Source organism: Pleuronectes platessa, chromosome 20 (assembly GCF_947347685.1).
Source record: "Pleuronectes platessa chromosome 20, fPlePla1.1, whole genome shotgun sequence".
NCBI classification, from domain to species: Eukaryota; Metazoa; Chordata; class Actinopteri; order Pleuronectiformes; family Pleuronectidae; genus Pleuronectes; species Pleuronectes platessa.
In genome coordinates, this window is record NC_070645.1 from 10076202 (window position 1) to 10100586 (window position 24385).

Sequence of the window (24385 nt, forward strand, 5' to 3'; positions counted from 1 at the left end):
AAAGAAACAAGGAGAAGGGAGAAAGACGGGCAAAGCGAGTTATGAACACCGTGTGAAGAAGAGGAAGGGGTGACATATAAAGGAAAAGATAAATAGATGAATGGAAAGAGAGAGATGAAAAGAGGAGGGAATAGGAAGAAAAGTGGAGCTGCATACTGTAGGATGTATAACGCTCTCCTCAGCTGACCTGTCAGCCCATCCCATGTGACGGGCTGACGGATGTGCAGAAAGGAGCTCTTATCTTATTTTGCCAAGGTCTGGCAGTCACTCAAGGCCTATTCAGCATAAATAAACAAGCAGTGGGGAAAATGACAGTCATCTCACCTTCTCCTCTGTGGTGTCATTTTCTCCAGGCATATCACCACCTCCTTATTTATTTATCTGGGCATAAAAGGGTCTGGACTGCCTATTACCCAGCTTTTATCTCTGAGAATCATATCATCAAATGTCGCACCACAGAAAAGGAGGAATATATATATATTTTTTGGGCCTGTTGCTCAAATTGGCTCTGGGAAAACATATTTATATATATATATATATATATATATATACGGGATGAGAATCACATATATATTGTTGGTGCTTCAGTGCCATGTTTTCATTTTTATTACCCAGCTCCCAAAGTCAAATGCAGATGGGAAAGAGAGTTGCCATTATTGCCTTCCTCTTCCTTTCCCCTCCACTTCCTCGTGTCTCTTTATTAACTTTCCCTCACCCTCTCTCCTCCTCCTCCATCCTTCCCCCCTTGGTACTAAATTAAACTTGACCAATGACCTTTCCTGCCTGGCTTGTTTGCCTCTCGCCATGTTCAGCAAGTATAGCCCAATGGGACTCTATCCTTAGTGGGTGCGTGCTGGCAGAGTGGCAGGCTGTGTTGAGAACAGCTGAACATGCCTGTGTTGATTCTGTTTTTGTGGGCTGAGTGGTACTGGACCCAGCAACATACAGCAAACCCGTCTGAACCGGAATCAAGAGGCTTTTCGAGGATGAAAGCTTTGAAAAGGCTTTTTATTACCTCATAAAACACCCAGTTTCATTTCATTTGTCACTGCTGTGAATTTCAAAAGGCATTGTCCCATCCATTATTATGCCTGGGAAATGCACCAAAAATGTCTGTCTTAGCTCGTCATGCTTAATTATTGCTTTAATGATTTGTGATTATCTCTTCCCGCGCCGATTCACGCTAATTCACCTCCAGGCAATAGCGCCCGCAGGGGAATAGACAAGAAGCTCCCCAATGACGCCCTGATATGTGTCTGTCTCTTTGGCTGCAGGAGCACCAGTCGTGCAACACCCTGCCGTGTCCCGACCTGAAGAAGACCACGCCGTGGACTCCCTGGACGCCCGTCAACATCTCCGACAACGGCGGGCACTACGAGCAGCGCTTCCGCTACACGTGCAAAGCTCGCATCCCGGACCCCAGCCTCCTGGAGGTGGGGAGGCAGCGGATCGAGATGCGCTACTGCTCCAGTGACGGATCCACGGGCTGCTCCACCGACGGTGAGTGCAGAGTGGAAGAGGCAGATGGTTTCTCTCTCCACACAGCTCAGCCTCTGGACGTCTCTGTTATCTCGCTCCAACTGGCTCTCTGCGTCTCTGTAGGCTAGTTACTGGCCTCTCGCCTCAAGTCTTTCCTTCTTTCTGCGTGTCTGTTGTCTGTTCGATTTTTTTGCCTCCTCAAACTTTTCCCCTCTCTGTCCTGCGAGAAAGTTTGAAGAGCACAATCTTAATCGGCTCCCGTGCTTTGGGTCCGTTTCTCATCAGAGCATCAGACATGTTAATGAACTTCCAATCCACAAAGCCGATCAGCTGTTTACAACTAATTATAGCTCCTCCATGCCATCACACAAACACACAGATGCTTGCACAAAGTTCAACTGAAGGAACCCAAGCGCACACTCTTTATCCAATACTTCTGTTCTTTCCTCTTACCCGAGTTAATGCACCACACGGTCTCCTCTCGGCCACGCCCCTGCTGAATTAAACGCTTTCCCTTCTGCACACACAGGCCGCTAATTGACAAGTTGTTTATGTTGTCAAGTGGAAGGATCCATATTAGAGGGGAGACAGGCGGGGCAGCACCACACCACAGTAAACACGACCAGAGATCACTCAGTGCGTCTATATTGCTCCCTGCCTTCCTAGGGGGGAAGCATATATTGTTTTATGGTTAGCGCCTGGCTGGGCTGCGGCGACCTCCCATCACTTTGAGTTCACTCATGTCTCCGGGTGGTCTGTCGCTACCACGTGGCGCTGTAATCACACAGGTCAGCCTTGATGCGCACTAACAGTGGGATTTTCTCTCCTCTGATCTCTCTCCTCTTCCTCATCGCTGATGGTTAATCTCCGTTCTCTTCGTCCTTTGAAGCCGATGTTAAAATGTTCCTGGAGGGTTTTAAGGCGAGCCCCGGCAGGCACGGAGTGAAAAAAACCCTCACTGCAGACTGGAAGCCTTTCAAGAGTGACAGCCACACATCCGAGTCATTAGGAAACAAAGACTTGAGCTTTAATAGGTCTGCCTCGTCCCCCGATTAGCGAGAGGAAGCAGCAGACACGACGCGTTTGATTGGAGGTTTTCACCAGAAGCCCTGAAATCAGATTAGTTTCAGTGTTAATTACACCAATTGAAAAGCCAAGGCTGGGATTTGAGCCGTCACTTTTGACAATGTGTTCGCCCGTTTCGCAGAATGTGAGCAGCCTATAGTTTGCTGCGGGCAGACGGTGATGTATGACAGCACCAGTACACACTTCAAATCCACTCGACAACCAGCGTACACACATGGATGTTGTTTTTCTCATATCTGCTCACAGGAAGCATTGGAAACTCTGTTAACGGAGCTCATTGATGTGCTAATTATGCGCCAGCACGGCTGCAGGTGAAACTTAGAAACTGGTAATGACAGTGTTAATAGAAGCAGACTTCATTATGCATTCAGTGCCAAAGATTATCAACAGTTGGGATCAGTCATGACGCTGTTGCATTTTACATTCCGCTCATTTTGGCATTTTAACTCGATAAGTAATGATATAAAAACACCCAAGGCTGAATCGCTGGTCTGCATTCCCTCAAAGCATGGCCTTGTTAGATTTATAAAAGGAAAATCAAATGTGTATTATTCAATTCCCTTTTTGTAAATTTTCAGTGAAGCAAATAGCTTTCCAACATCAGACCTGGTTTACTCAAAGATGGGGGTTTTTCATTTCTTCTAAAGCTCAACAGTATTTGAAGGAAGAAACTTTGATCGAAAATATGAAACAATTTCATTCTCGGGGAGAAGAAACGACAGCTTGGCTCCAGCTTGAAGGAAAACAAGCCCTATCGTGGTGTGTGTGGCCTCTGTGTGCGACTCTGCTCTTGTCCCAGGTTGATTGTTCATGTCCAGACTTCAATATGATTCACTTCTCCGAGGAGTTTTAAGTCATAACTGTAGGAAAGAGGACTGAGTCCGGTGATCCACTTCTTCATTTCAGCCATTATCAAACCTGTCATCCATCTGGAAAGCAGTGGTGTGGGTGGGGGGGGTGGGCGGGCAGAGTTTATGTGCCTGTTGGCCAGTTTTGCTGTTGGGTGGAAATGTGCGTTTGATTTTGTGTGTCCATGTGTGTGTACATGCCATTTTTCCAATTTGTCCTCCTCCTACCATCCACCTCTCACAGATGCATGGTGGGCCTGAGCCAGCAGTTAACTTTTCTTAAAGCAGGAGGCCATCACAGGACAGGGACCACTCGGCTCACGTTGGATTGATTATTGTGAACAATCCAACCTGGAATTTGTTAGTGAAAAACTGAAAATATGACTATTGCTTTTGTCTGCATTTATGTCATTTTATTATAATCACCATTTATATATAATTTATATTTGTATGCAGATATTCAGTTATCTGTTGCTCGTGCCCCTTTGGTTGTACAAACCATAGAATTCCTGCAGTCTGCCTTTGACATTCAGTCCCATTCATCAGGTGGTAAAAGCAGACGAATCCAAATTCATTCTGTTTTCAAAGGGCAGGGTAGTAACATCTTATTGGCCAAGATCTCAAGTGAAATGGTCAGAATATGTATTGAGATGAATACATTCCCCAGAAATTGTCATTCAAATCTCAAGATTAAAAACCTGGTTCTTGAGGACTTATTCCTGTTTCTGACTCAGGGCAATGAAACACTCGATAGTGGCAACTCTTGTACCTTTATTAAATCACTAGGATCTGTTCTTTATGAACACACCTGACCAGTGCATAAAGACTTTGGATACTGTATCATTGTGCTTTACATTTTAGTACTGGCTGTAGAAATATTTTATAACACTCCAACTCTTTATGCAGTGCCCATCTGCCTGGAAAAATGAACAGAAGCCCAGTCAAAAGAGCTGATAACCACGAGGACATTTTTAAATCGTACCAGTTAAAGTATTTTGTTTGTCTTTATTGACTAGTGTAGCATGTTAATCGAAAATCGTGGTCTCTTGTTTGAAGTATGTGTCAGTAGTATTTGTGTGTTTGTGTTTATTGATCCAACAGTGTTTATGTTGTTCTCTTGGCAAGGTCACACTAAGTGACCTCAACTCGGCGTAGCTAAAGCCGACAGCTAAAGCAGAAATGCAGAGTTCTGGCCGTCTGCTGAGGAAAATAAAAACTTTATGGGTTTTTTGACGGTCCACTGGGCCACCGATGCGGCAAGAATCCTCCTGTTGCTCCGGATGGCCAGTGCGACTGTGACAGATGAGTCTGTTGTCAGCGTGTTTGAGAGAGAGACGGAGAGAGAGTGACAGCAGGGCAGAGACAGCTTGGTTCGGCTTGACAATGATGCAATGGCAAAAAATGCTTCTTTACAGAACCTAACTCCTCAGCGACCTGTAATGATGAAACTGGCAGAGAACCAGCATACACAAGACTCACAACAACATTCACAGCAATTGATTTTCTTTTTAAGTTAACATAAATCTCCCCCATCTTTACTGTACCTCCAACGTGTTATATCGGAACAAGTGAAAACGATGCTTCCTGATTGGCTGTTGTGCGTAATGACTAATTAAAGTTACAGTGGCAGAGTCAATTACATGTATTTTTAATACTATAACACAGATAATAATCACATGAGTGGGTATAAGAATATAAATTGACATTAAGAGGAATTCTAATTATAAATTAATTGTAATCAACATTTTAAGGCCTATACAATGGATTAGAAAGGTGCTAGTTACAATCAACATTTGTTTTTTTACTCAGTTGAAATCGACCTGTAACAGAATTTTTCACAGTCTCTTCACGTCCCACCGATGTCACTTCTCAGCCACTCAATAAAAAAAAGCTCATCCTGCCGTGTAGTCTCAGATCTTCTTCGTCTCTCTCGACTCCGGCATAAAGTCCCCGTGTTTGGAGCTTTGAGGATCAGAGCTCTCAGGTAGACCTGACATTTGAGGATGTGAGTTGTACTCAGAGACGCACTGCGTGTTGGTGACATGCACCTGGAGGTCCAATCTGTGACGCACAGAATGAATCCCCCATCGATAGGGAGAATAAATAGATGTGCGAGATCCGCTAGTGACTTTCCAAAGCCCTCCCCAGCCTCTCTCTCCCTTCGTGTCTAAGATCTCTATCTGTCTTTATTAGGAGAGATAAATTATAAGTATATGATTTAACCAAGCATTTACAATGAGCTTTTATACAGTGTAACATACTGACTTGTTTCGTTTCAGTGATCATGGCTTAATGATAGCGATGAGTTAATTACTTAAGATCTGTAGTGATTTAAAAACCTCTCTTGTCGTGTACGCCCAGCGATTAGTCTTGTTTCTGTGCTAGCCATTTTTTTTACTTTTCATCATAAATCACATGCCTGAATGAAAAACCAAACATTTCATCATTTACATAATTGCCTGTTCCTTCATATAATTTTTGAATGACCCTATAGCAAAAGACAATTCATAAAATCTGAACCTTTTTCTTTTTTTCTGCGCATTACGTGACTATCTCCTGACTCACTCCATTGAGATAATACATTTTCATATAATATTTATGAATTAATACACAATGAATAATACAAGGTGGTTTACACAGGGCAATTGAAGTTTGCACATTCTACATCCTGCACACTCCTCCATAGCATTATGTCTTTATTTATAGATGGTGCAGTAGTGTAGCATTCTAGAACATCGATGTCTTGCTCATAGAGTCCTCGGTAGAATTAAGAGTGTCATAGATGCCGACGCCTGTCATCCCTGTCAAGCATTTAAATTAAATGCGGCACATATGCAGTTTGAAATGATGATGGTAACAGATGTACCACTGGAAAGTCTTAGTCATCATTTCATCCTTGATTTTGAATGGGAGCAGAGCTCTGAAAAATGAGCCTGCTTGACTGCTAGCTTACACGTGACTTGGTGTTTTCAAATATATCTTTTAAGTTTCAATGTTACGAGGATTAAGGTGTTTAGGATGAGAACTGTCTCATGTGTCTGGAAAACATTTTGCTATCTTAAGTAGTGTTAGCTGGGGTTGCTTGAGCATAAACTCAATAAACCCTTTAAACCCTCGGAATCCTTAATTTCCCTCGGGATCAATAAAGTATCTAAACATCCCCATAGCCGGTAAAAAGTAGACATTGGCCTAAATTCTGTTCCACAGTTGCCCATGAATTATCAGCACAAGTCACATATGAGACCATTGCTGGTTTGACATGAACCTTTATGCCCTCATGCTCGTGTATATAAGGTAATCTCAGCTCATCAATAATCTGTGCCTTAGACAGGATGGTGGATCGTGAGTGAAGCGGGAGCTGATCATGGATTATGATGTTTATCAAGTTTGCTTGATCTACAATATACAATAATTGCAGTGCTTCATCTCTATCTGATATTTTCTTATGTATAAAAACTTTAAACATTGACATACTGTTTCTTTTTATCAATGTTGTAAATACTGGTGTTTTGTCTATTGAACGTCTGTCGGTCCTGGGAGAGGGATCCCTCACATGTGGCTCTCTCTGGGGATTTAAGGTTTTTTACCCCTGTTAGTAGTTTTTTTTTATGTATTTCTTCCTCACTCTTGATGAGAGTTAAAGTCAGAGATTATAGGCTTTACAAATCAAAACTTGGAAAGAACATTACTTTAAGTTCAGTAAAAGTTGAGAAGAGTGCTTTTGCAGCCAGTGTCAGAATAATTCATCCCTTTCTTGAACTTTGGCTCTTGTGTTAGGGGTTTTGAAAAGCTTAAAACTAAAATAATGAATTGCTCTTCCTACAATACAACTGTTTAGCTTGAGAAACCCAGGGATTGACAGGCCTGCTTCGTGTGCTGCATTTGTGTTGTGGTGCGCGCATGCAATAATAAGGCATTTACCCTCCTCTGGGCGAGGGGTTAAACTATATAGCTAGAAATACTTATCAGTAGACTTCTCTTGTACTACAGGTACTCATGCAGTAATTTGTGTCATTTGCTGCAAACTGTAGTCTTTTGTTCACCAACTTTAGCCTCGAGGGCAGTGCCTCCCCACGGGCAACATAAGCACCCTGCTAAATCTGCACCAATCCTAAGGAAAAGCGTTGCCTGAAGGACAAACACAGGAGAACAAAGAACTCGTCTCCTGATGTTCCATAATCCACAAGCTCACGCAGCTATGAGGCGAACAAGCGAATGTCGTCTAACAATAAACCCACCGACAACAATTAAGAGCTGGAGGGAAAAACATCTGCAGAAGAGGATGATAAGGGAAACAAGAAGTTAGACACTGCAAACCCACAGAAGGAGTGTGTTCATCAGTGCTGGAGGAAGGAGTTAGATCCTGAAAGTTGCAGCTCTTATAATAATAAAAGATACTATAACAAATAGTCAAATGTGAGATACAAACTAGAGATACAAAGTTTGCTTATTTAGTATATAGTATAAGTACCCTTAACCTTCACTCTACTTCATCTACATAGTTTCACGTGGCATTCAAATTAAGTCAGTAATGACCAGGGAGAGTGTGGGGTTCTTTTAATCTATTAAAGCTCCAGTATTCCTACCTTTCTATACAACATTACATCACCACAAAGCTATCACCAGAAAATACTTGATGTTTAGTTTTTATAGGGAACGTTAAAGGAGACACATTCTCCTCATCCAGGTTCCCTTTACCCTGGTCCTGAACTTTTACTTACACAAAACCCTAGAGAACTCACTAGAGGGTATAAAATGGAAAAAGCATCATAGGTCTCTGTTGAAGTAGCCATCCCGCTGTAATCGAAAATTACAGCAGATGGAGTTCGCTCTTGTCCGAGGCCTCACCCCAGCTGCCTGTCCATCATGAGTCAGCCCGCAACATAAAACTTCTGTTATTAGTCTCTCCCTCTGTTGCCAGAGGCCAGCTCTCTACACCCATTGACCTTTGCATTGATATTTTCTTCAAAGCTGCACATCAGTGAAACAGATATTCCCGTCTTATTTAATCAATATCTCTACATGATGTGAAGAGTTAATAGTTCAGTCGTGCAAATTGAGCTTAAAAGAAATTAGGCATTATTTTCCACTCGCGTCTCACAAAGACAGACGCCGGCCTTCCGGGAGAAAAGAACGCAGCGGAGAGATGAAGAGACGTTTCTGCAGAAGGTTGTGGGTTTGTAATTTTACTGGCTTGTGTCGGTGAGTGATGGCTTTATTTTTCTCCCAGGGAGAAATGGTGGCGTGTCAGCAGCCTGATGTGTTTCACTTCAGCTGATCTGGTATCAAGGCCAGGGCTTCCTCATGGGCCACAGATTAGTTTCTTCTGCACGGATGTCATGAGCAGACACAGCAGACACGGTGCTGAGGGATGTCTCTGACGGATGACAGCCATTCCAGTGTCCTTATTGTTCCTTCGGTTTCCCTCTCTCTCCCTACAGTCGACACTCTCGTTTGCAGTGGCCGCACTGGTTTCCAAAAAACAAGCTGAGCGTCTGGAGCTAACAAATTAATAACTTTAGGTTATACATTGGATGGTGCCTATAGGAAACCATGACAGAATAGCAAATGTGTAGGCAGGTTTAGAAGACCATTAAAAAGAGTGACAGATTCTCCTAACTTTTGAAGTCAGGTTACTGCATTAGCACGCATGTATTTCAGTGAGAGGAGACCAACTGGAAAGGTGCTTCACAATATACAAATATATATTTCTTGATATAATAAAGGGTTTTGGGGGTTTGAATCAACTACTCTTAGTCTTAAATTATGAAATTAAATAATTACTTACCAGGTCTTACATATGTTTAGGTCGTAATCATATTAACATTCATCCAATGGTTCTTCCATATCGCTAGGAAACTAGATTAGAGTTTGTAATGTCTCCGTGTGCCGTTGTTCTTTTCTCACAAATGAATGCACACTGTCATAAAGCAAAAAATAACCAAAGTGGAACTGATAACTTACATCATGGTCAGAATTCATTGAACTCGGCTGGCTGTTAAAATGATTACAGATTCTGTCTCTGCCTGAAGTTTGCATGACAATTTGGCGAATCAAGGGTTATTCTCTACTTGGCTACTTCACCTTATCTTCAATTATGGTAAAGTGTATGTAATTCTTGGACTTTGATATGCCTTCACATGTCATACTCGACATGGGTCTTGATTTTATTAATTATGATCTTTATAAGGTCTTAAAAAGCTTTACATTCGACTTGTTGAAACCTGCACAGACCCTGTAGACGAGAGGACAGGATGAGTCGAGGCTGGTGATGGTGGAGGTGAAGTGAAGCCAGCAGGTGGAAAATGGAAGCTTTCAGCTAAATCTCCCCAAAAATCTGAAGATTGCCATAATGGGGGGGGGGGGGGGCAGGGGCAGATTGTGTAGTCTGAAGCCTGAGTGACAGACTCACTCTCAGACGGACAAAAGACGGATTTTATAACCAAGAAACATCTTCCTCGTTGAAATTCTGCCAAATCGTCATTGGCACAGAAAACAATGTGTGGGTGTGTTTTTACTTTATAAAACAGAAACGTGCACAATAACCATACACGGAATAACACAACAAAATACATCGTGGTATGTGATAGTCCTGTAGGTCATACATGTGTGATCCTCTGCCTTGTCCAAACACTACCAGGTCACCTAATCTGGTGTTTTAGGTGTTGTTGACAAGATCCTCTGTGCCTGTTGTGTACATAACCCCTGCCCTCTCTGAGATTACTGTCAGACAGAGTTCAAAACCTTGTTACAATTATCCTCGACACCACATTTGTTGGATACAACTGGAATGCAATAAGCTGCTGCCTCTTTCACCTGCGCCCCCAGTAAAGCATTCAGTGGCACAGATTTTGGTGACATCGCGTCAACACATTTGCAGCCCAGCGTAGGCGATTTGGTTTTTTGTTAAAGCAACACTGCCTGTCAGGAAATATAAATCCACTTTGTTGGCACAAAGTCACTCAGCGGTTCCTGCAAGAAATCCTGTCTCTGAGCTCTTTACAAAAACATTACAGCAGAAGGTTTTGATGGCATCTCTAAACAATGAAGATTAACCAAACTCGAGGAAAGTTTCTGTTCTCACACGTCAGGATTTGGTGATGTGCTAAAGCTCATCATGAGCTGTCTTTGCCTGTCTCCTTTCTAACCCTGGTTGTCTTTCCTCTGAGGTCGACCGGATTCTGTTTTATTGATGGAAGCAAGTTTTCCTTTGGCAGAAAAAGAAAAAATCTATCTTGTTATTTGTAGTTTGTTGACAATTTCAAGGACGTTGAAGTTGAATCATTCTTTTGATAGCACCTGCACCTATAACAAATGTGCACCTAAAGCCGACCACAGCCAGAGGCGCCATCTGGTGTTTTGTGTTATACCTGTGATTGTGTTGGCAAGAGGGATAGATGGAGTGAAGCTTGTTTTTTATCATTATATATTTCCTATTTCTGCTTGTTCCACATAAACACAAAGCCGGTCAAAGGAGTAAATGTGAACCGAGGTCAAGTTCGACATCGGCCAGTTCCTACTGGCAGAATATTGCGTGAAACAAAATAAAGAGCCCCAGTCGTTTGCTTATTTAAACCCGTTAACATTCATCTGCACCCAATTCACATTGTACCCAACAATTTTCGAAAGCACACCATTAACTTATAAACTGATATTCCACCCTCCAACCAGCTGCTGCTCTAACTCTATTTTCACCACAGTATAAATATGAGCTGGCAGAGAACTTGCACGTGGAAGGTCATCCCCAAAGTTGTGTTACGGGAGCAGTTTGGAGCAGGACGGAGGATTTTCAACTCTCCCTCGTCGTGCGTCATATCGTTAAACATGAACTCAAACACAAAGAAATTCACAATCATTCATATGCTGAACAGATACTCCTTCTTTACTTTATCGCCACCTACTGGCCCGATACACTTGTTTGTGCGTCTGTAGTCGCGTTTGTGTTTCTCACCTGAAAGGAGATGTTTTGTAAAAGGCAGCTCTTGCTTTAAACGGAGGTTAAAATATCAGTTAAAAAAAACGTATCTGCAGAAGAGCGGGTTAGGCCTCATTCAGGTGTTGGCAGTGATGAAAACAGTGTGTGCTTTGAGGTTAATGGTGTAGAAACACAACTTAAATGGTGTTTAACCAAGGCAACACACTATTATTCAACCAGTAAACATCACAGAGTCATCGCATAGAGCTCATTGTTGCAGAAGGTCAGAGATTCTGCTTTCTGTCCTTGAATTCTGACATTACAGAGAGACGGAGAATAAAAACCTCTTCAGTCCAATACCAGCTTAAAAGAGTGGAAGAGTAGATTTGCATGTGTACCCTTGACTATTTGTGCATCGGTGTTGCTAAGCATGGACGAGCACCGAGCAGTGACGTTCTTCAAGTTTTTAATTGCACGTTTACAAAACTTTTAGTTGGCTCGAAAGGGTTTTTCTGAGTTGCGCGTTTCTCGGCAGATCTCCGGGCGGCTCAGAGAATTCTGCTGTGACACTGCAAGCACCTACAGCTGCTGTGTGGTTTTATAATCCATGACGTAAAGTATGCGAAAACCGCCGCACATTTCTAGACACCAATATGGACATTCAACATCCAAAGAAATTGTTTTCCTCCACGGGGAAGAGAGTAAATGAGGAGGTGGAGGGAGGAAGAGTAATGTGTCGTTGAGAATCTAGGACAAGCTGGAAGAAGCACTCCTCCACTTCTTTTTTTTCTCTCGGTGTGGTCCAGCGTTCAATCTTGTGTCGATAAATCTCTGTTCACACATGACAGTGTGTCTCCCTTCACGGCTGAGGGTTAGCGATTTTTTCCACATCTCCGTATCTTGAGCTCTGTTCTGTCATGCCAGCTTGGACCTGGGAGGGTTTTGAAGTGGCAGCGAGAACAGCCGGCAAATCACCCGGCTCAACAAAAAAAAGTTAATATCCTGTTTCAATCGGCTTTTATCTCCTTTTTATTTGCAGTTAAGTGACGTATCAAAGTATCAAGATCAGATCAGTGCTTCTTCATCTATCTAGTGTGTCTCCTTTCAGATTAGAAGTAATTTGTTTTAAACTATAGATGCATATTGCAAAACTTTTGTGGTGGCTGAACTGGGGGAGGGGTAAAGGAGACGCAGAGTTCTGAACTCTGCCATATTGTACATTTGGAGCCAGATTCAGCTCAGTACCGATTTGGTGATGGAGGCGCAGGAGTGAGGTCTCGCCGATACACCACCTCGACCAATTCAGAGTCAGTCTCAGCTGTCAATCATGAAGTAACATCCTGATTTTATGTCATCAAACAACTCATTAAAATAAAACTTACCGGAGAAATTAACATCTGAACAAACATAATTTTGATGAGGACTATTTAAATGAATATTTAAATGACAACTGTTTAAATGGCAAAAAGAAAAAAAATATTTGACATAAACTTTTTAGTTCGGTCCATGTCCCATCCACTAACCACTAACATGGCGGACATAGGATTTGATGGGCTGGGGATCTTTGGCTTCACTTTTAGGATCTGTCATGTTGTCCATCATTATACACAGTCTATGATCATCAAATACATATATAAAAATAAACTGACACCGATGCGGGGGTTGGACATCGGCCATGATAAAACACAAACACAACCCAGGGTCGTGACACGTCTGTACTTCTTCCAGCGGCGTTATCTCTCTCCGGTTTGCAGATATCATCTTATCACCGTCTCTGCTTCTATCTCTCCCCTCTCTTCTCACGTCTTTCACTCTGAGCATGCACCCCCCCCCCCCGTTAGATTGCACAGCGTTGCGTGTCTATGAGTCCCGATCCGTCTTTTTCCCCGCTCTTACGTCTGTACTTGCTCTTTCTCCTTTCACACGCACACGAAAGTTCACAAGTTGTTTACAGTGTGTGTTGCCTTTGAGCAGGGTGTGAGGTTGAGCCCAGGGAGGGAGGGAGGGAAACTTTTTTTTTTTTCGTGTCCTAGTTTCTTTTGCAGTGGGGACGACACTGGATGGCGGCGCTCTGCCCCTCTGTGTTTTGGCTCAGCCCGGCGCGTCAGGAGACGGAGGATTAATTCTCCCTGGCAATGTGCGGATCGATAGATTCAGTCACTACCTGTTTAACAGGGAGGGCACCACGCTGTTTGTTTTGGTGATGGGATGGCAGCCCCTGCGAAGTCGAAATTAACAATACCCACAGTGTATTAAAGAAGTCTCGGGCCAAAGCTTGTGCAAGCAAAGGGAGCCAAGCACGGTGTGTGTATTGTGGGAATTAGCATAATGATGTGTAGATGTTTGCACTGGTATATCCCTGTTTTGGGCTGTGCATTGTCGTTTGAGCACTTGTGCCTGTGTCCGTGTGAGGTTCTTATCACGTGAGTTTAAGTGTGCATGTGTGAGAAGCATGATTAGGAAGTGATCCATTGCTTTCGGGGCAGATGTGCAGTCTCTTGGGCTACAGATGGATTGATAAAGAGCACGGGTCACAGCTGCAGGCGGGGCTGTCCGTGCCACTGACTGCTCAGAATCGATAAAGAGCGGGGGGGCCTCGGCGGGCCTGTCGGCTCTCGGGCCGGCTCGATGCTGCCGCGAGTTGGCCCCGCGCACTGCCAAGGTCGGCCCGTGGTTTTGAGCAGGTCGAGGATTTGGGTCAGGTAAACACACCGTCCTCACCCTGAGAATACAAAGCAGCCGCGTCACGATTACTGTCAGTGAAAAGAGCGTGCTGACAAAACAACAAGGCCAGGCTGGAGGACGGTGAGAGACAGAACGAGGCAAAAACTCATGGGAATGTTAATGTGAAAGGAAGAAAGAAAGAAAGAAAGAAAGGAGGAGATGAATGCGGAGGAAGACGGAATTATTATCACTTTAAGTTATAAAGGCTTATTAAGTGCAGCACAAACTTCTACATAGGTATACATAAGACATTCAATGGAAGGGTTAGGGTTAGGGTTAAAAGAGAAAGTTCACTGCAGAATGGTTGAGTGGTGAAGCCTCAGCCAGATGTGCCTCCGTACTCTAGCCTCTCTCGCTCCCTGGCAAAGTGCAGAGCGAGTGTGGGAAGAGAATGACGCAAAGCCGAAACGGCACGGACACAAAGGTCCTGCATTATCTGCTAAAAAAGCCAGATAACAGCCCAGTGTGTTGAATGAGTGAACCATCAGAGAAGTGCCTGGACGGTGACTGTAATTTCACTGGATTTTAATATTATTCTCCCAAACAGACGAGCTCCCGCTTTTCATTCAAAAAGGGCCTTCTCACCACGAGGCACATTTCCACGCCGCTGATTAATGCACGCAGTAATTAGAGTTTAATAGAAATTAGAGTTTCATATTTCATTAGGAATCTTCTGCTCGACTCATTCAAGTGAGAGTACACAGATTAGTCAGCTGATGTAGTTCGATGAGCGAGTGTGTTGGCAGGACACTCTCTACGGAATCTATCTATCTATCTATCTATCTATCTATCTATCTATCTATCTATCTATCTACCTATCTATCTATCTATCTATCTATCCATCTATCTATCTATCTATCTATCTATCCATCTATCTATCTATCCATCCAGCTTTTAGAAGCATCTCCCAGCTTCAGGCATTCGCTCTCACCAAGAGCTGTTATTGACTCTCTGTCAAACAAATGCACACAGTGAAGTCAGGAACCAAGATACAAGATACATGTATTAATCCCACACACATGCACAGACACACTACATGCAAATGGAGGGAATTTTTCCTCTGCTTTTGACCCATCTGGTGAACACAGAAGGACACACAGAGCAGTAGGCAGCCATGCACAGCGCCCGGTATCATCCATGTTCCTACAGAAAACAAAAGGAAATGTAGTTATAATGTTGAGATACTATTCACGGGACAGACTGTGGTACCTGTTGTCTTGACCATAGTGTCATTAATGGTTTTGTCGGATCTTCTTGTACCTAATAGGTGAGGTGCTCCGTCTCGGGAGGATGTCAGGCCACACGTTGAACGGCGGATGGTCCCTATGGGGTTCCTGGTCCCAGTGCAGCCGGGACTGCAGCCGGGGGATCCGCAGCCGGAAGAGGACCTGCAGCAGCCCAGAGCCCAAGTATGGAGGTCAGACCTGCCTAGGGGCGGCGCAGGAGTATCAGGAGTGTAACATCACCCCATGTCCAGGTAGGAAACGCACACTATAGACGTTTTCAGAGGTTAATGGGGTACGGACATCTCCGTTGATGTCTTCTACATTCATTGCACCTTTTAAGAGATATTTGTATTCTTTGTGTTTAGTTTTTTGTGTTTGAATCCTTCAGAAAATCTCTGTACTCTCACATGGGCTCAATCAGACATTATCTGTTGGATAAAACACAGCAGAATGTCCGGAGCCTCTGGTTCTTCTCACAGCCCCCTGGATGGTTTCAGGAGATTATCCAGAGTTGAGGGCCTTTCTGAAAGCAGCTACACAGAATGCAGGACACTTATTCTCTGCAAGATGAAAACATCTCCATGACCAGGAGTCAATTACCCCACCTGCTCTCTACCCAGTCCTCCGAGCCAAACTCGAGCTATGTTTTACTTGATTAATAGATAAAGAATTACACCGGCAAAATAACCCACCGCATCGCCAGGAATAACAAAAGAAATCAGGGTCTGATAAGAGGTATGACGAAGACCCCAATTTACACCAGGAATCAAAGAGAAAATCCCTGTGGTGCTTCAGTGTGTAATCACATCGCTGGGTAATTATGCTGCCAGCTACGGGAGGCCTTATTCTGTTGTGGAAAGCCCTGAGACAATGCATTTTCAACACAGCTCCGGTGGAAGACAGCAAGAGGAACCTTTTTCTAATTAAAAGAATACTCTGTCTGACGAGGGGAGTAAGCTGTCTAAATGGAAATCCAGTGCTTAGTTTGGCATAAAGTAAAAACCCCGGTATCCAGCGCCGGGCGCCATGCAGACAAGCAGGACGTTGCCTCAGATGATTATTAATCAAGCCCCCCGGAGAAGGGCTTAGGTATCCCCCCCCCCCCCCCCGCCCCCGCCCCCCCCTGAGATCCGTCTTTATAAACGGTGCCATGCTGTGAGCAAGCGAAAGAGACAGGACTGAGCGATCATCAATACTATTTTTACAGCCTGTTAATTCATTCACCAGTAGTGCACGGCGTTCCGCTCGCCAGCAGCTTTGAGCGCCGCGGCTAATAGGGTAGAGCTGTTATCAGCTGTGAGCTCAGACGAAGACTCGGGATGGATCAGATTTGCTCTATCCAGCGGCGCTCTGCCTGCATGGTCGCCACAAGGGCTCCTCTTAAAATGTTGAGCCAATGCACTTTGATTTTTCCTGCGCCGCATCACTATGCTAATACACGTACCCATACTGGGACGTAGGCTGTGTTAATACTACAGCAACTCCGCTCTGCTGTCCCCCAAAGGAACCGACTTAACCCAGCCTGAGTAGCAATGAATACTAATACATACTCAATTAGCACCCCTCTGAAAGTGAGATATTATTTTGAGGTGTGCAGGCCGTGCCGGTAGACCAATTGTAATCCTCCTATGGCTAATCCACAGCTTTTTTTAAATGCATTAGCATACTGTGAAGGAGAGCGAGAGAAAAAAAAGGTGTTGTGCCCGCCATCCATCTGCTTGGGAAACAAATGAATCGGTGTTTTTCTTGCATCTGTGCCTGGGATGAGACGATCCGTCATCGAGGGCCAGGTATCGACTTACGTGTCGCTTTGTGATAGAGAAATTACACTGAGATGACAAAGAGCATCGGCAACTTCAATTACCTGCGCGGCGCTGCCAGCCGTCCTCGGGTCTTTAAAAGCAAATCTCAAGTGGTGCCGAAAAGGAAATTTCTCTCTGCCACAATGAAGTGAGGTTTTATTCAGGTGATTGGTGGGGGATATTTACGTCGGCCGTGATTCATGGACACAGATTGCCACCATTTTATTGCTCTCTTTTCCCCTATGCTTTTATTTCTCCCCTTTCTCCTTTTAGTCATGTATTTATATGTTTTGTGTGTGTGTGTTTGAGCTGATATTGTCCTGGATTTCACCGGTTTTTATCTGCCACTTTGCCACTTTGCACAACATGGAGGGAGGACGCTTAGGGAGCCACACATCCATAGTTAAAATATTTTTGAAATGACGTCCAATCACTTGCTGTTTAGAAGAAATGCGTCCTTTGAATTGAGCTGCAACCCGAGTCTTAGAAAACATGAAAGCCCAAGGAACTTTTTCCTCCTGTCTTTCATCACATCCTTAAGTACGATAAACAGTTTAACTCTTGATGTTCTGGGTCTAGTGGATGGCAGCTGGTCGTGCTGGTCTTCATGGTCCAAGTGCTCCGTGACGTGTGGAGGGGGACACTACATGCGGACTCGAACCTGCAACAACCCCCCGCCGGCTCATGGAGGGGACATCTGCCTGGGCCTGCACACTGAGGAGGCACTCTGCAGCACACAAGCCTGTCCAGGTATTTACACACAAACACACACACACACACATATACATGTATACATACACACAGAGCACACACACCTCAGTGTTAAGCAGCTTAGAGCCCCAACTCGGCCACCAATCCATCACAGGTCCACTGCTTATTTTCTTTACTCTCTGTCCACCCTCATGCATGAGTAATATGCAGGTGAGGGCACACAAACATATGCAGTACACACACACACACATACTGACACGAACATATGGATACAAACCAAACAGGCTGTGAGATATGCTGTCTTTGCCATTTCCAGAGAGCTGGTCCAGCTGGTCTGAGTGGTCCCACTGCGACTCCAATGGAGCCCAGCTGCGTGTGCGTCACTGCGATGTCCTGTTTCCCACTGGAAACCAGTGCTCGGGAAACACCAGCGAAACAAGGCCATGCCCTCCTGACTCCAATTTTATACCAGGTGATCACACACACACATACACACACACACTTAGAGTATGTAGCTGCCCATATGAGCCCACACTTGCTTCTTCTCGTTAGTAATGTCTTGGCCACTCATGCATGTAGTTTAAAAACACACACACGTTCTGCTCCACCCACCGCCGTATGCCCACAGCGGTAATTCATTTCATTTCAAAGAACCCTGCGATAATGAAATGCTCTATTGATCCCTGGGAGGGACTGATCTCAGGTCAGGGGTCAGGTTCAGCGACAGGACAGCACTTTTGGGGATGGTCGGTGTTCGTGTCTTGCTCAAGGACTCCTGAGTGCGGCAGATGATTACATGGGGGCGTGAACCCGGGTAGCACACTTAAGGGCAGCCTGTCTGCTCATTCCAATAATCCTGATGCTATATTAGTTTCATTATGAGCCTCGGAGTCTTGTCAGGCCACGCAAAAGCTCTTATAACAGCACTTTTACTTCTTTCAAAAGTTGGAGGAGAACGTGGCTTTTAAATTCTGTTGTCTGGCCATTCAAGTGCTCGTATTTTCTGGCATCTGTGTCTCAAGTATGATTTGCACTTTAATTAAAAAAAATCCTGATTTGATTGATTGTAGTGTTAAAAAGACAGAGTGTGTGGGAGCCCTTATGGTGTTAACAGTGCAAATCAAAAGGAAAAAGCCCTAAATGTCAGCAGACTTCACATTTTTAGCCAGTAACCTTCAATGTTGCCAGATTAAATGACATCTGTGGCAGGCAGAGCCTCGTGCTATCAAACTCATTAGGCCACGTCTAATTTTAGCTTTTACAGGCTGACTGTAGTTATTAAACTGAGATCCTTGAAACAGGGTCTCAAATATGCAGTCATGGCTACAAACATGATAAAAGACGAAGGCTACAGCTACATGCCCCAGGCTAAGAGTCAAACGATAGATAGATGTAGTAAATATGGAAAGCTCAATGAAGAAACTGGTGAAAGAAATTGTGAATTGAGAATCATGAGGAGAATTTATGTATGTATGTACTAAACGGTGGATGCGCTACTCGTAAGTTGGGTTTCATTTCAACATAACCCCAACAATCAAAGGATTTTTAAAACTAGACGATCCAGTCTTATTCACGCTGCTTCAGGTTGAAACCCAGTCACGCAACATCTGGTTCATGAAACTTTCCCGTCAGCTCGCTCTCATTGGCTAGGTTTCTCATCACTAACTTTAATGCTGCTCCTTTCATGCTACATGTGCATATCTCCGGTTGTGAATCGTAAATATCCAACATCATGAAATCGAGGGGGCTCCTATTCAGTAGGTGACAAGTAGACTATTTCTGTAAACCCCTCGCACCACAGGATTATTTTGCCGGATTACCTTCTTGAATAGCTTTAAATTGCGATAGTCGGGCATACTGAATTGAAGGTCGTTTTTAAGAACTAATACACTATTTACAAACTTCTTTTCTCGACTACTTTACACCTTAACTTATGTGGTTGGTCTGGCTATAGGAAAGTAAGAAATTGACATCGCCTTTCAATGCCCTTGAATTAATCTTCCTCCAGCCTCATGTTTGCCACTGAAGCATCTTCATCTATTATGACTGATACGCTCCAATTGGAGAATTACATCTTGAAAACTTTTTGGAAAAAATCGTTTGAAAGTTGAGAAAGTCCTGCTAAAACCTTAATATTCATCTATACTGTACACACACGCCCCCCTACACACACACACAAACACACACCATTAGTATTGATATCCTGCTTAGACAGGCATCTCCCTATTGACAGCCGGTAATGTGAGACACCCAGGAGCATTGATCAGTGCTACATAGAGATCATTAAAACCTTTGAGGACGCTTTGTTATTCACATTGTATCTCAGCAAACACTGCCCCAGCTGCTGCTAGAAGAGGTTTGTATTATCACCGTGTTTAAAAACAGTATAAACATATGTGGAGTCCTGCACTTTTTAAACTTCAGGAATCAATCATCATGAACCAAATATTAATTTGTAACCTTTTGTCTGAATTAGCCGGAACATAATACTCCGGAAAAACATTCACAGGTCTTTGTAGAAATTACCCAATTGCCTTTATACCTTGTCATCCATCCGCTTAAATGGGAAAGGTAGTCCATTAAGGTTCATTAGCAACGTCTTGTTCCTCATTTCCTATAATGAGAACTGATACTTTTCACAAACCACTCCAGGTGCCACAGCCGAGATACGTTTTCTTTTTTTTTAACGATTAATCTGGTTTGTATTGAGTAGAGCTTCATCTTCACACCCGCCTTCAAGGATGCAATTAGTCATGCTAACAGGAGGGTGTCTGTTGTTTGGTCCTAATGCTGCTTTTCCCTGTTTCCTTTGTCAGAAGTCTCCATTGCACACTCCAGTCAGGAAGAGAGGCGCTGCGGAGGTAATGTGTGTGTGTGTGTGTGTGTGTGAGTGTGTGCATGCGTGCGTGCGTGCTTTACTAGTACAGCATATACACTGACCTTGTCAGGAACAGTAGGCCTCATGGGGACCAGAGCTCTGTCCTAATGAGGCAGAAGTTAATTTCTGAGGTACTGATTAGGGGTATGTGTAAGGGTTGGTCAGGGTTAGGGTTAGTCAGGATTAGGAGGTTAGGGTTGAGGGTTAGTTAGGGTTATTCAGGGTTAAGGTTATTCAGGGTTAGGGTGACTGTGGCTGTGACTCAGTGCCTCATACCTGGAGGATATCTAAGATCCATTGCGTAAACGTTTAATTTTTCCAAGCGATAAATATCCGCTCTTGTTTCAGAAATAATGCCGTCTGAAATTCATCGCAGCTCAGCTTATTTTTCCGCCTTATAAACCGTGAGCAGTGCTGCACATGATTTATGTCCAACTCTTCACTCGCTTCACCTATGCAGAAATATCTGAAACCTGGAAAAACGACCAAGGTGAATGACTGTAATGCAGTGAAACAGTTCCAGTTTGAGTTTGAGTGAATCAATAAAATCGCTTTCTACAGCCTCCTCTCATTGCCCGGCTGCAGCTAGACGCTGAAATACACCAAGAATGCCCTGAGTTGATAAAAATGCAGATAGACTCATCTACAGTATATCACTTTGACTGGTGTGCTGCACTCAAAGCAATAAGAGAGAAGCAAGGCGTGGGGGACCTTTTCTGTCCTGTGCTTGCCTCTTATCCAGGCTATGGAGTGATCGCATTATCATTATGCAGCAGGCTACATGCACTCTGCAAATAACTCTACAGTCTGCTAATAACTCTGCTGCGTGCACACACTGCTCAGAGAAATAACAGCCAAATTATCACTCTCTCCTGTACATGTGTTTGAAGCTTATTCAGGGGAGAACAATGCTCCTGATACAGAACAGTAATTAATTCTTACCAGCTGAACAAACCATATACAGCCTTTGGTTTAAGCCTCAACTTTCAATTTAGTCTTATTCTCATAGTCATTAAAAAAGCACATGGGTTTAATGAATGCAGAATGTCAAGTGTTATTGTAGTGGAAAAATACAATAGCAATTAAAGTATATTGTGTTAATTGATGTAATTATTGCTAAATGCGTTGTATGGATTCGGTTGAAGTTGAGCAATAACATTCTCTGCTTTCATTTTTTATTTAATTGATTTATTTTTTGCCTCCTTCTGAATAAAGTGACCGGAGCTTTAATGCAAATCTGCTGCTGTTTTTGAAAAGATAACGAAAGTGAACGAACTGGATCATTGCTGCATATTTGAGATCTGAAAACACATTCTTACAGTAACTGCAGGCCAACGCTATCTCAATCAAAAACTTGCATATTTGATACCAGATGCAAAAAAAAACCCGCACAGAAGTTTTGTTTTAAACTGGTTTTGGAAAACAAAGAAAACAGAGGAGACAGAAGAAGAAAGGAGACAGAAATAAGAGGAGACAAATATATTCTTTATTTTCCTCATCAGTCCAGAGGTGTTTTTTTTTTTTCAGTGCAGAACACCCCCATCATTACCATATGAATTGCAGTTTTAATTACCACATCCACTTGTGTGAATTGACAAGAGAATTACCCCCCAACCCCCCTCTCTCTCTCTCTCTCTCTCTCTCTCTCTCTCTCTCTCTCTCTCTCTCTCTCTCTCTCTCTCTCTCTCTCTCTCTCTCTCTCTCTCTCTCTCTCTCTCTCTCTCTCTCTCTCTCTCTCTCTCTCTCTCTCTCTCTCTCATCCCTCCTTCTCTCCTCTCGCAGATTTCAACCTCTTCCACATGATCGCCGTGGGGCTCAGCAGCGCCGTCCTCGGCTGCCTGGTCACGCTGCTCGTCTACTCGTACTGCCAGCGCTACCAGCAGCAGTCGCACGACGCCACCGTCATCCACCCCATCTCGGCCGCCCCCCTCAACACCAGCATCACCAACCACATCAACAAGCTGGACAAATACGACTCCGTGGAAGCCATCAAGGTCTGTGGTCGAGACGTATAGATGCAAAGCAGCAGTTTCGAACATTTCTTCCCTCTTTGACCTTAATCAATTGATGTCACACACACAACCACACACACTCACACACACACAGAAGTCGGTGAGCAGCGCTGTGCCTCTTCCTCCGGTGTCAGTTGTGATTAAATACACTTCTTACAGCATGACTCTCACTGTCACGCCACCACCTGTCATGCACTGACACTCTCCAGCCGTGTAACAGATAGGCAGATGTGCCGCACACCCTCTCTCTCTCTCTCTCTCCCTCTCTCTCCGTGTGCTCCCTCTGCTGTGTGTCCCAGAGTGTGTGACTTTGTTCTGTGTCAGTGGTCATACACTGCTTTCTCATAACACGCTAATGCAATTTACTCCTCGGGCACGTGGGCAGGTAATGAGAGAAGTGGTTTCCGCAATCTGCATATTTCCCTGCGTAGATGGGGGGGGGGGCCTTTGTGTTATTGTTGAATCCCTCAGTGTAAACAGTTGGACGCGGCAGAGCCAGTGGTGGCGATCGGGCTCCACTCACGGCACAAACAGCCTCTTATCCACTGATACATCACCACTTTAGTACCAGGCCAAGCAGCTGATTAGCACTTGTCCACTGCTCCAGCTGGGCTTTTTACAAGGATTCCCAGTGCTCTGTATTAAACAGTGTTTCAACCACTTTAACCAACCCATCAATTTGTTATCCCACTGGCGCATAATACAGAGGAATATAGTGATCAGAATGTCTGTGATACGCTCACATATAAATTATGTAAATCCGGTCGTGAAGTGGTGTCTTTTGATATTTTTGGTTGAATCAAATTTCTATTTCTTTGTAAATCCATAGCACAGTTTTGCAGAAAGGTATTGCATAGCCTACCTGTACTGATTCCCTCAACTCTTAGCAGTACTACACAGGGGATGTCACAGTATGAAGGTGATGCAGTTAAGGTATTTTTGTACTTATACACACTTTAGGCAGAACATTTTTGTTTAACACGTTTCCAGGTGCTGCACAGAGACTAAAAAACAACACAGAGACCAAGTTAAAAGAAATCAATTTAAAGTCGAAAAGCACAGTTCAAAACAACTGTTAGAAGCAGCGAAATAAAAGAGATTTCAAAAAGCAGAGGGAAAAAAGGGAAAGGGATTAAAAAAGGTAAAAGAAGTAGAAAGGATTCCTATATATGAAAACATTTAAACATAGTTCTTATAAAGAAAGAAATATGTAAAAAATGTAAAGGAAATATGTAGATAATAGAATGATGGTGTGACCTTTGCTTTTGTAAAGAGAGAAAATAAACTCACCGTTAAGACCGCTCCTTACACTTTTGCTCTGGGCAGGATTTTAGCACACAGTCAGCTGGTCGTCTTCCAAGTCTTGGGCCAAAACTCACACTCAGCTTTATTGTACTGCAGAGAAAAAAACGTTTTTTAGGTCGGTTTACTGTTTGTTTTAACGTGTAAATATCAAGGAGTGTTGTCAAAAGATCATTCTATTTATCTATTAAGTTTGAATTTAAGCCTTTATTCATTACAAATGATAATATTGATATATTATAACTTCAGTGAAAAGTTAAATTGTTAAAAAATGCTTATAAATAATTGAATATCTTCTTATTTGATATCCCTTTGGCTTGTAATGACAGCCTGCACTCAAGCTGGCATCTGTGCAGAGCCTGAGGTTAACTCCTTAACTTAAGGATTTAAACGCAGAACGCT

The 24385-nt window shown here is 43.5% G+C and overlaps 1 protein-coding gene across 1 annotated transcript in view; it reads left to right on the forward strand.

The window, feature by feature from the left end:
• Positions 1 to 24385, forward strand: part of sema5a (sema domain, seven thrombospondin repeats (type 1 and type 1-like), transmembrane domain (TM) and short cytoplasmic domain, (semaphorin) 5A) — a 127124-nt gene that overhangs the window by 97869 nt on the left and 4870 nt on the right. Inside the window, exons 16-21 of the mRNA XM_053412535.1 lie at positions 1275 to 1500; positions 15320 to 15529; positions 17660 to 17830; positions 18108 to 18263; positions 20608 to 20652; positions 22452 to 22663. Of these exons, the coding sequence (XP_053268510.1) occupies positions 1275 to 1500; positions 15320 to 15529; positions 17660 to 17830; positions 18108 to 18263; positions 20608 to 20652; positions 22452 to 22663 (1020 nt within the window). The remainder of the gene's footprint in view (positions 1 to 1274; positions 1501 to 15319; positions 15530 to 17659; positions 17831 to 18107; positions 18264 to 20607; positions 20653 to 22451; positions 22664 to 24385) is intronic.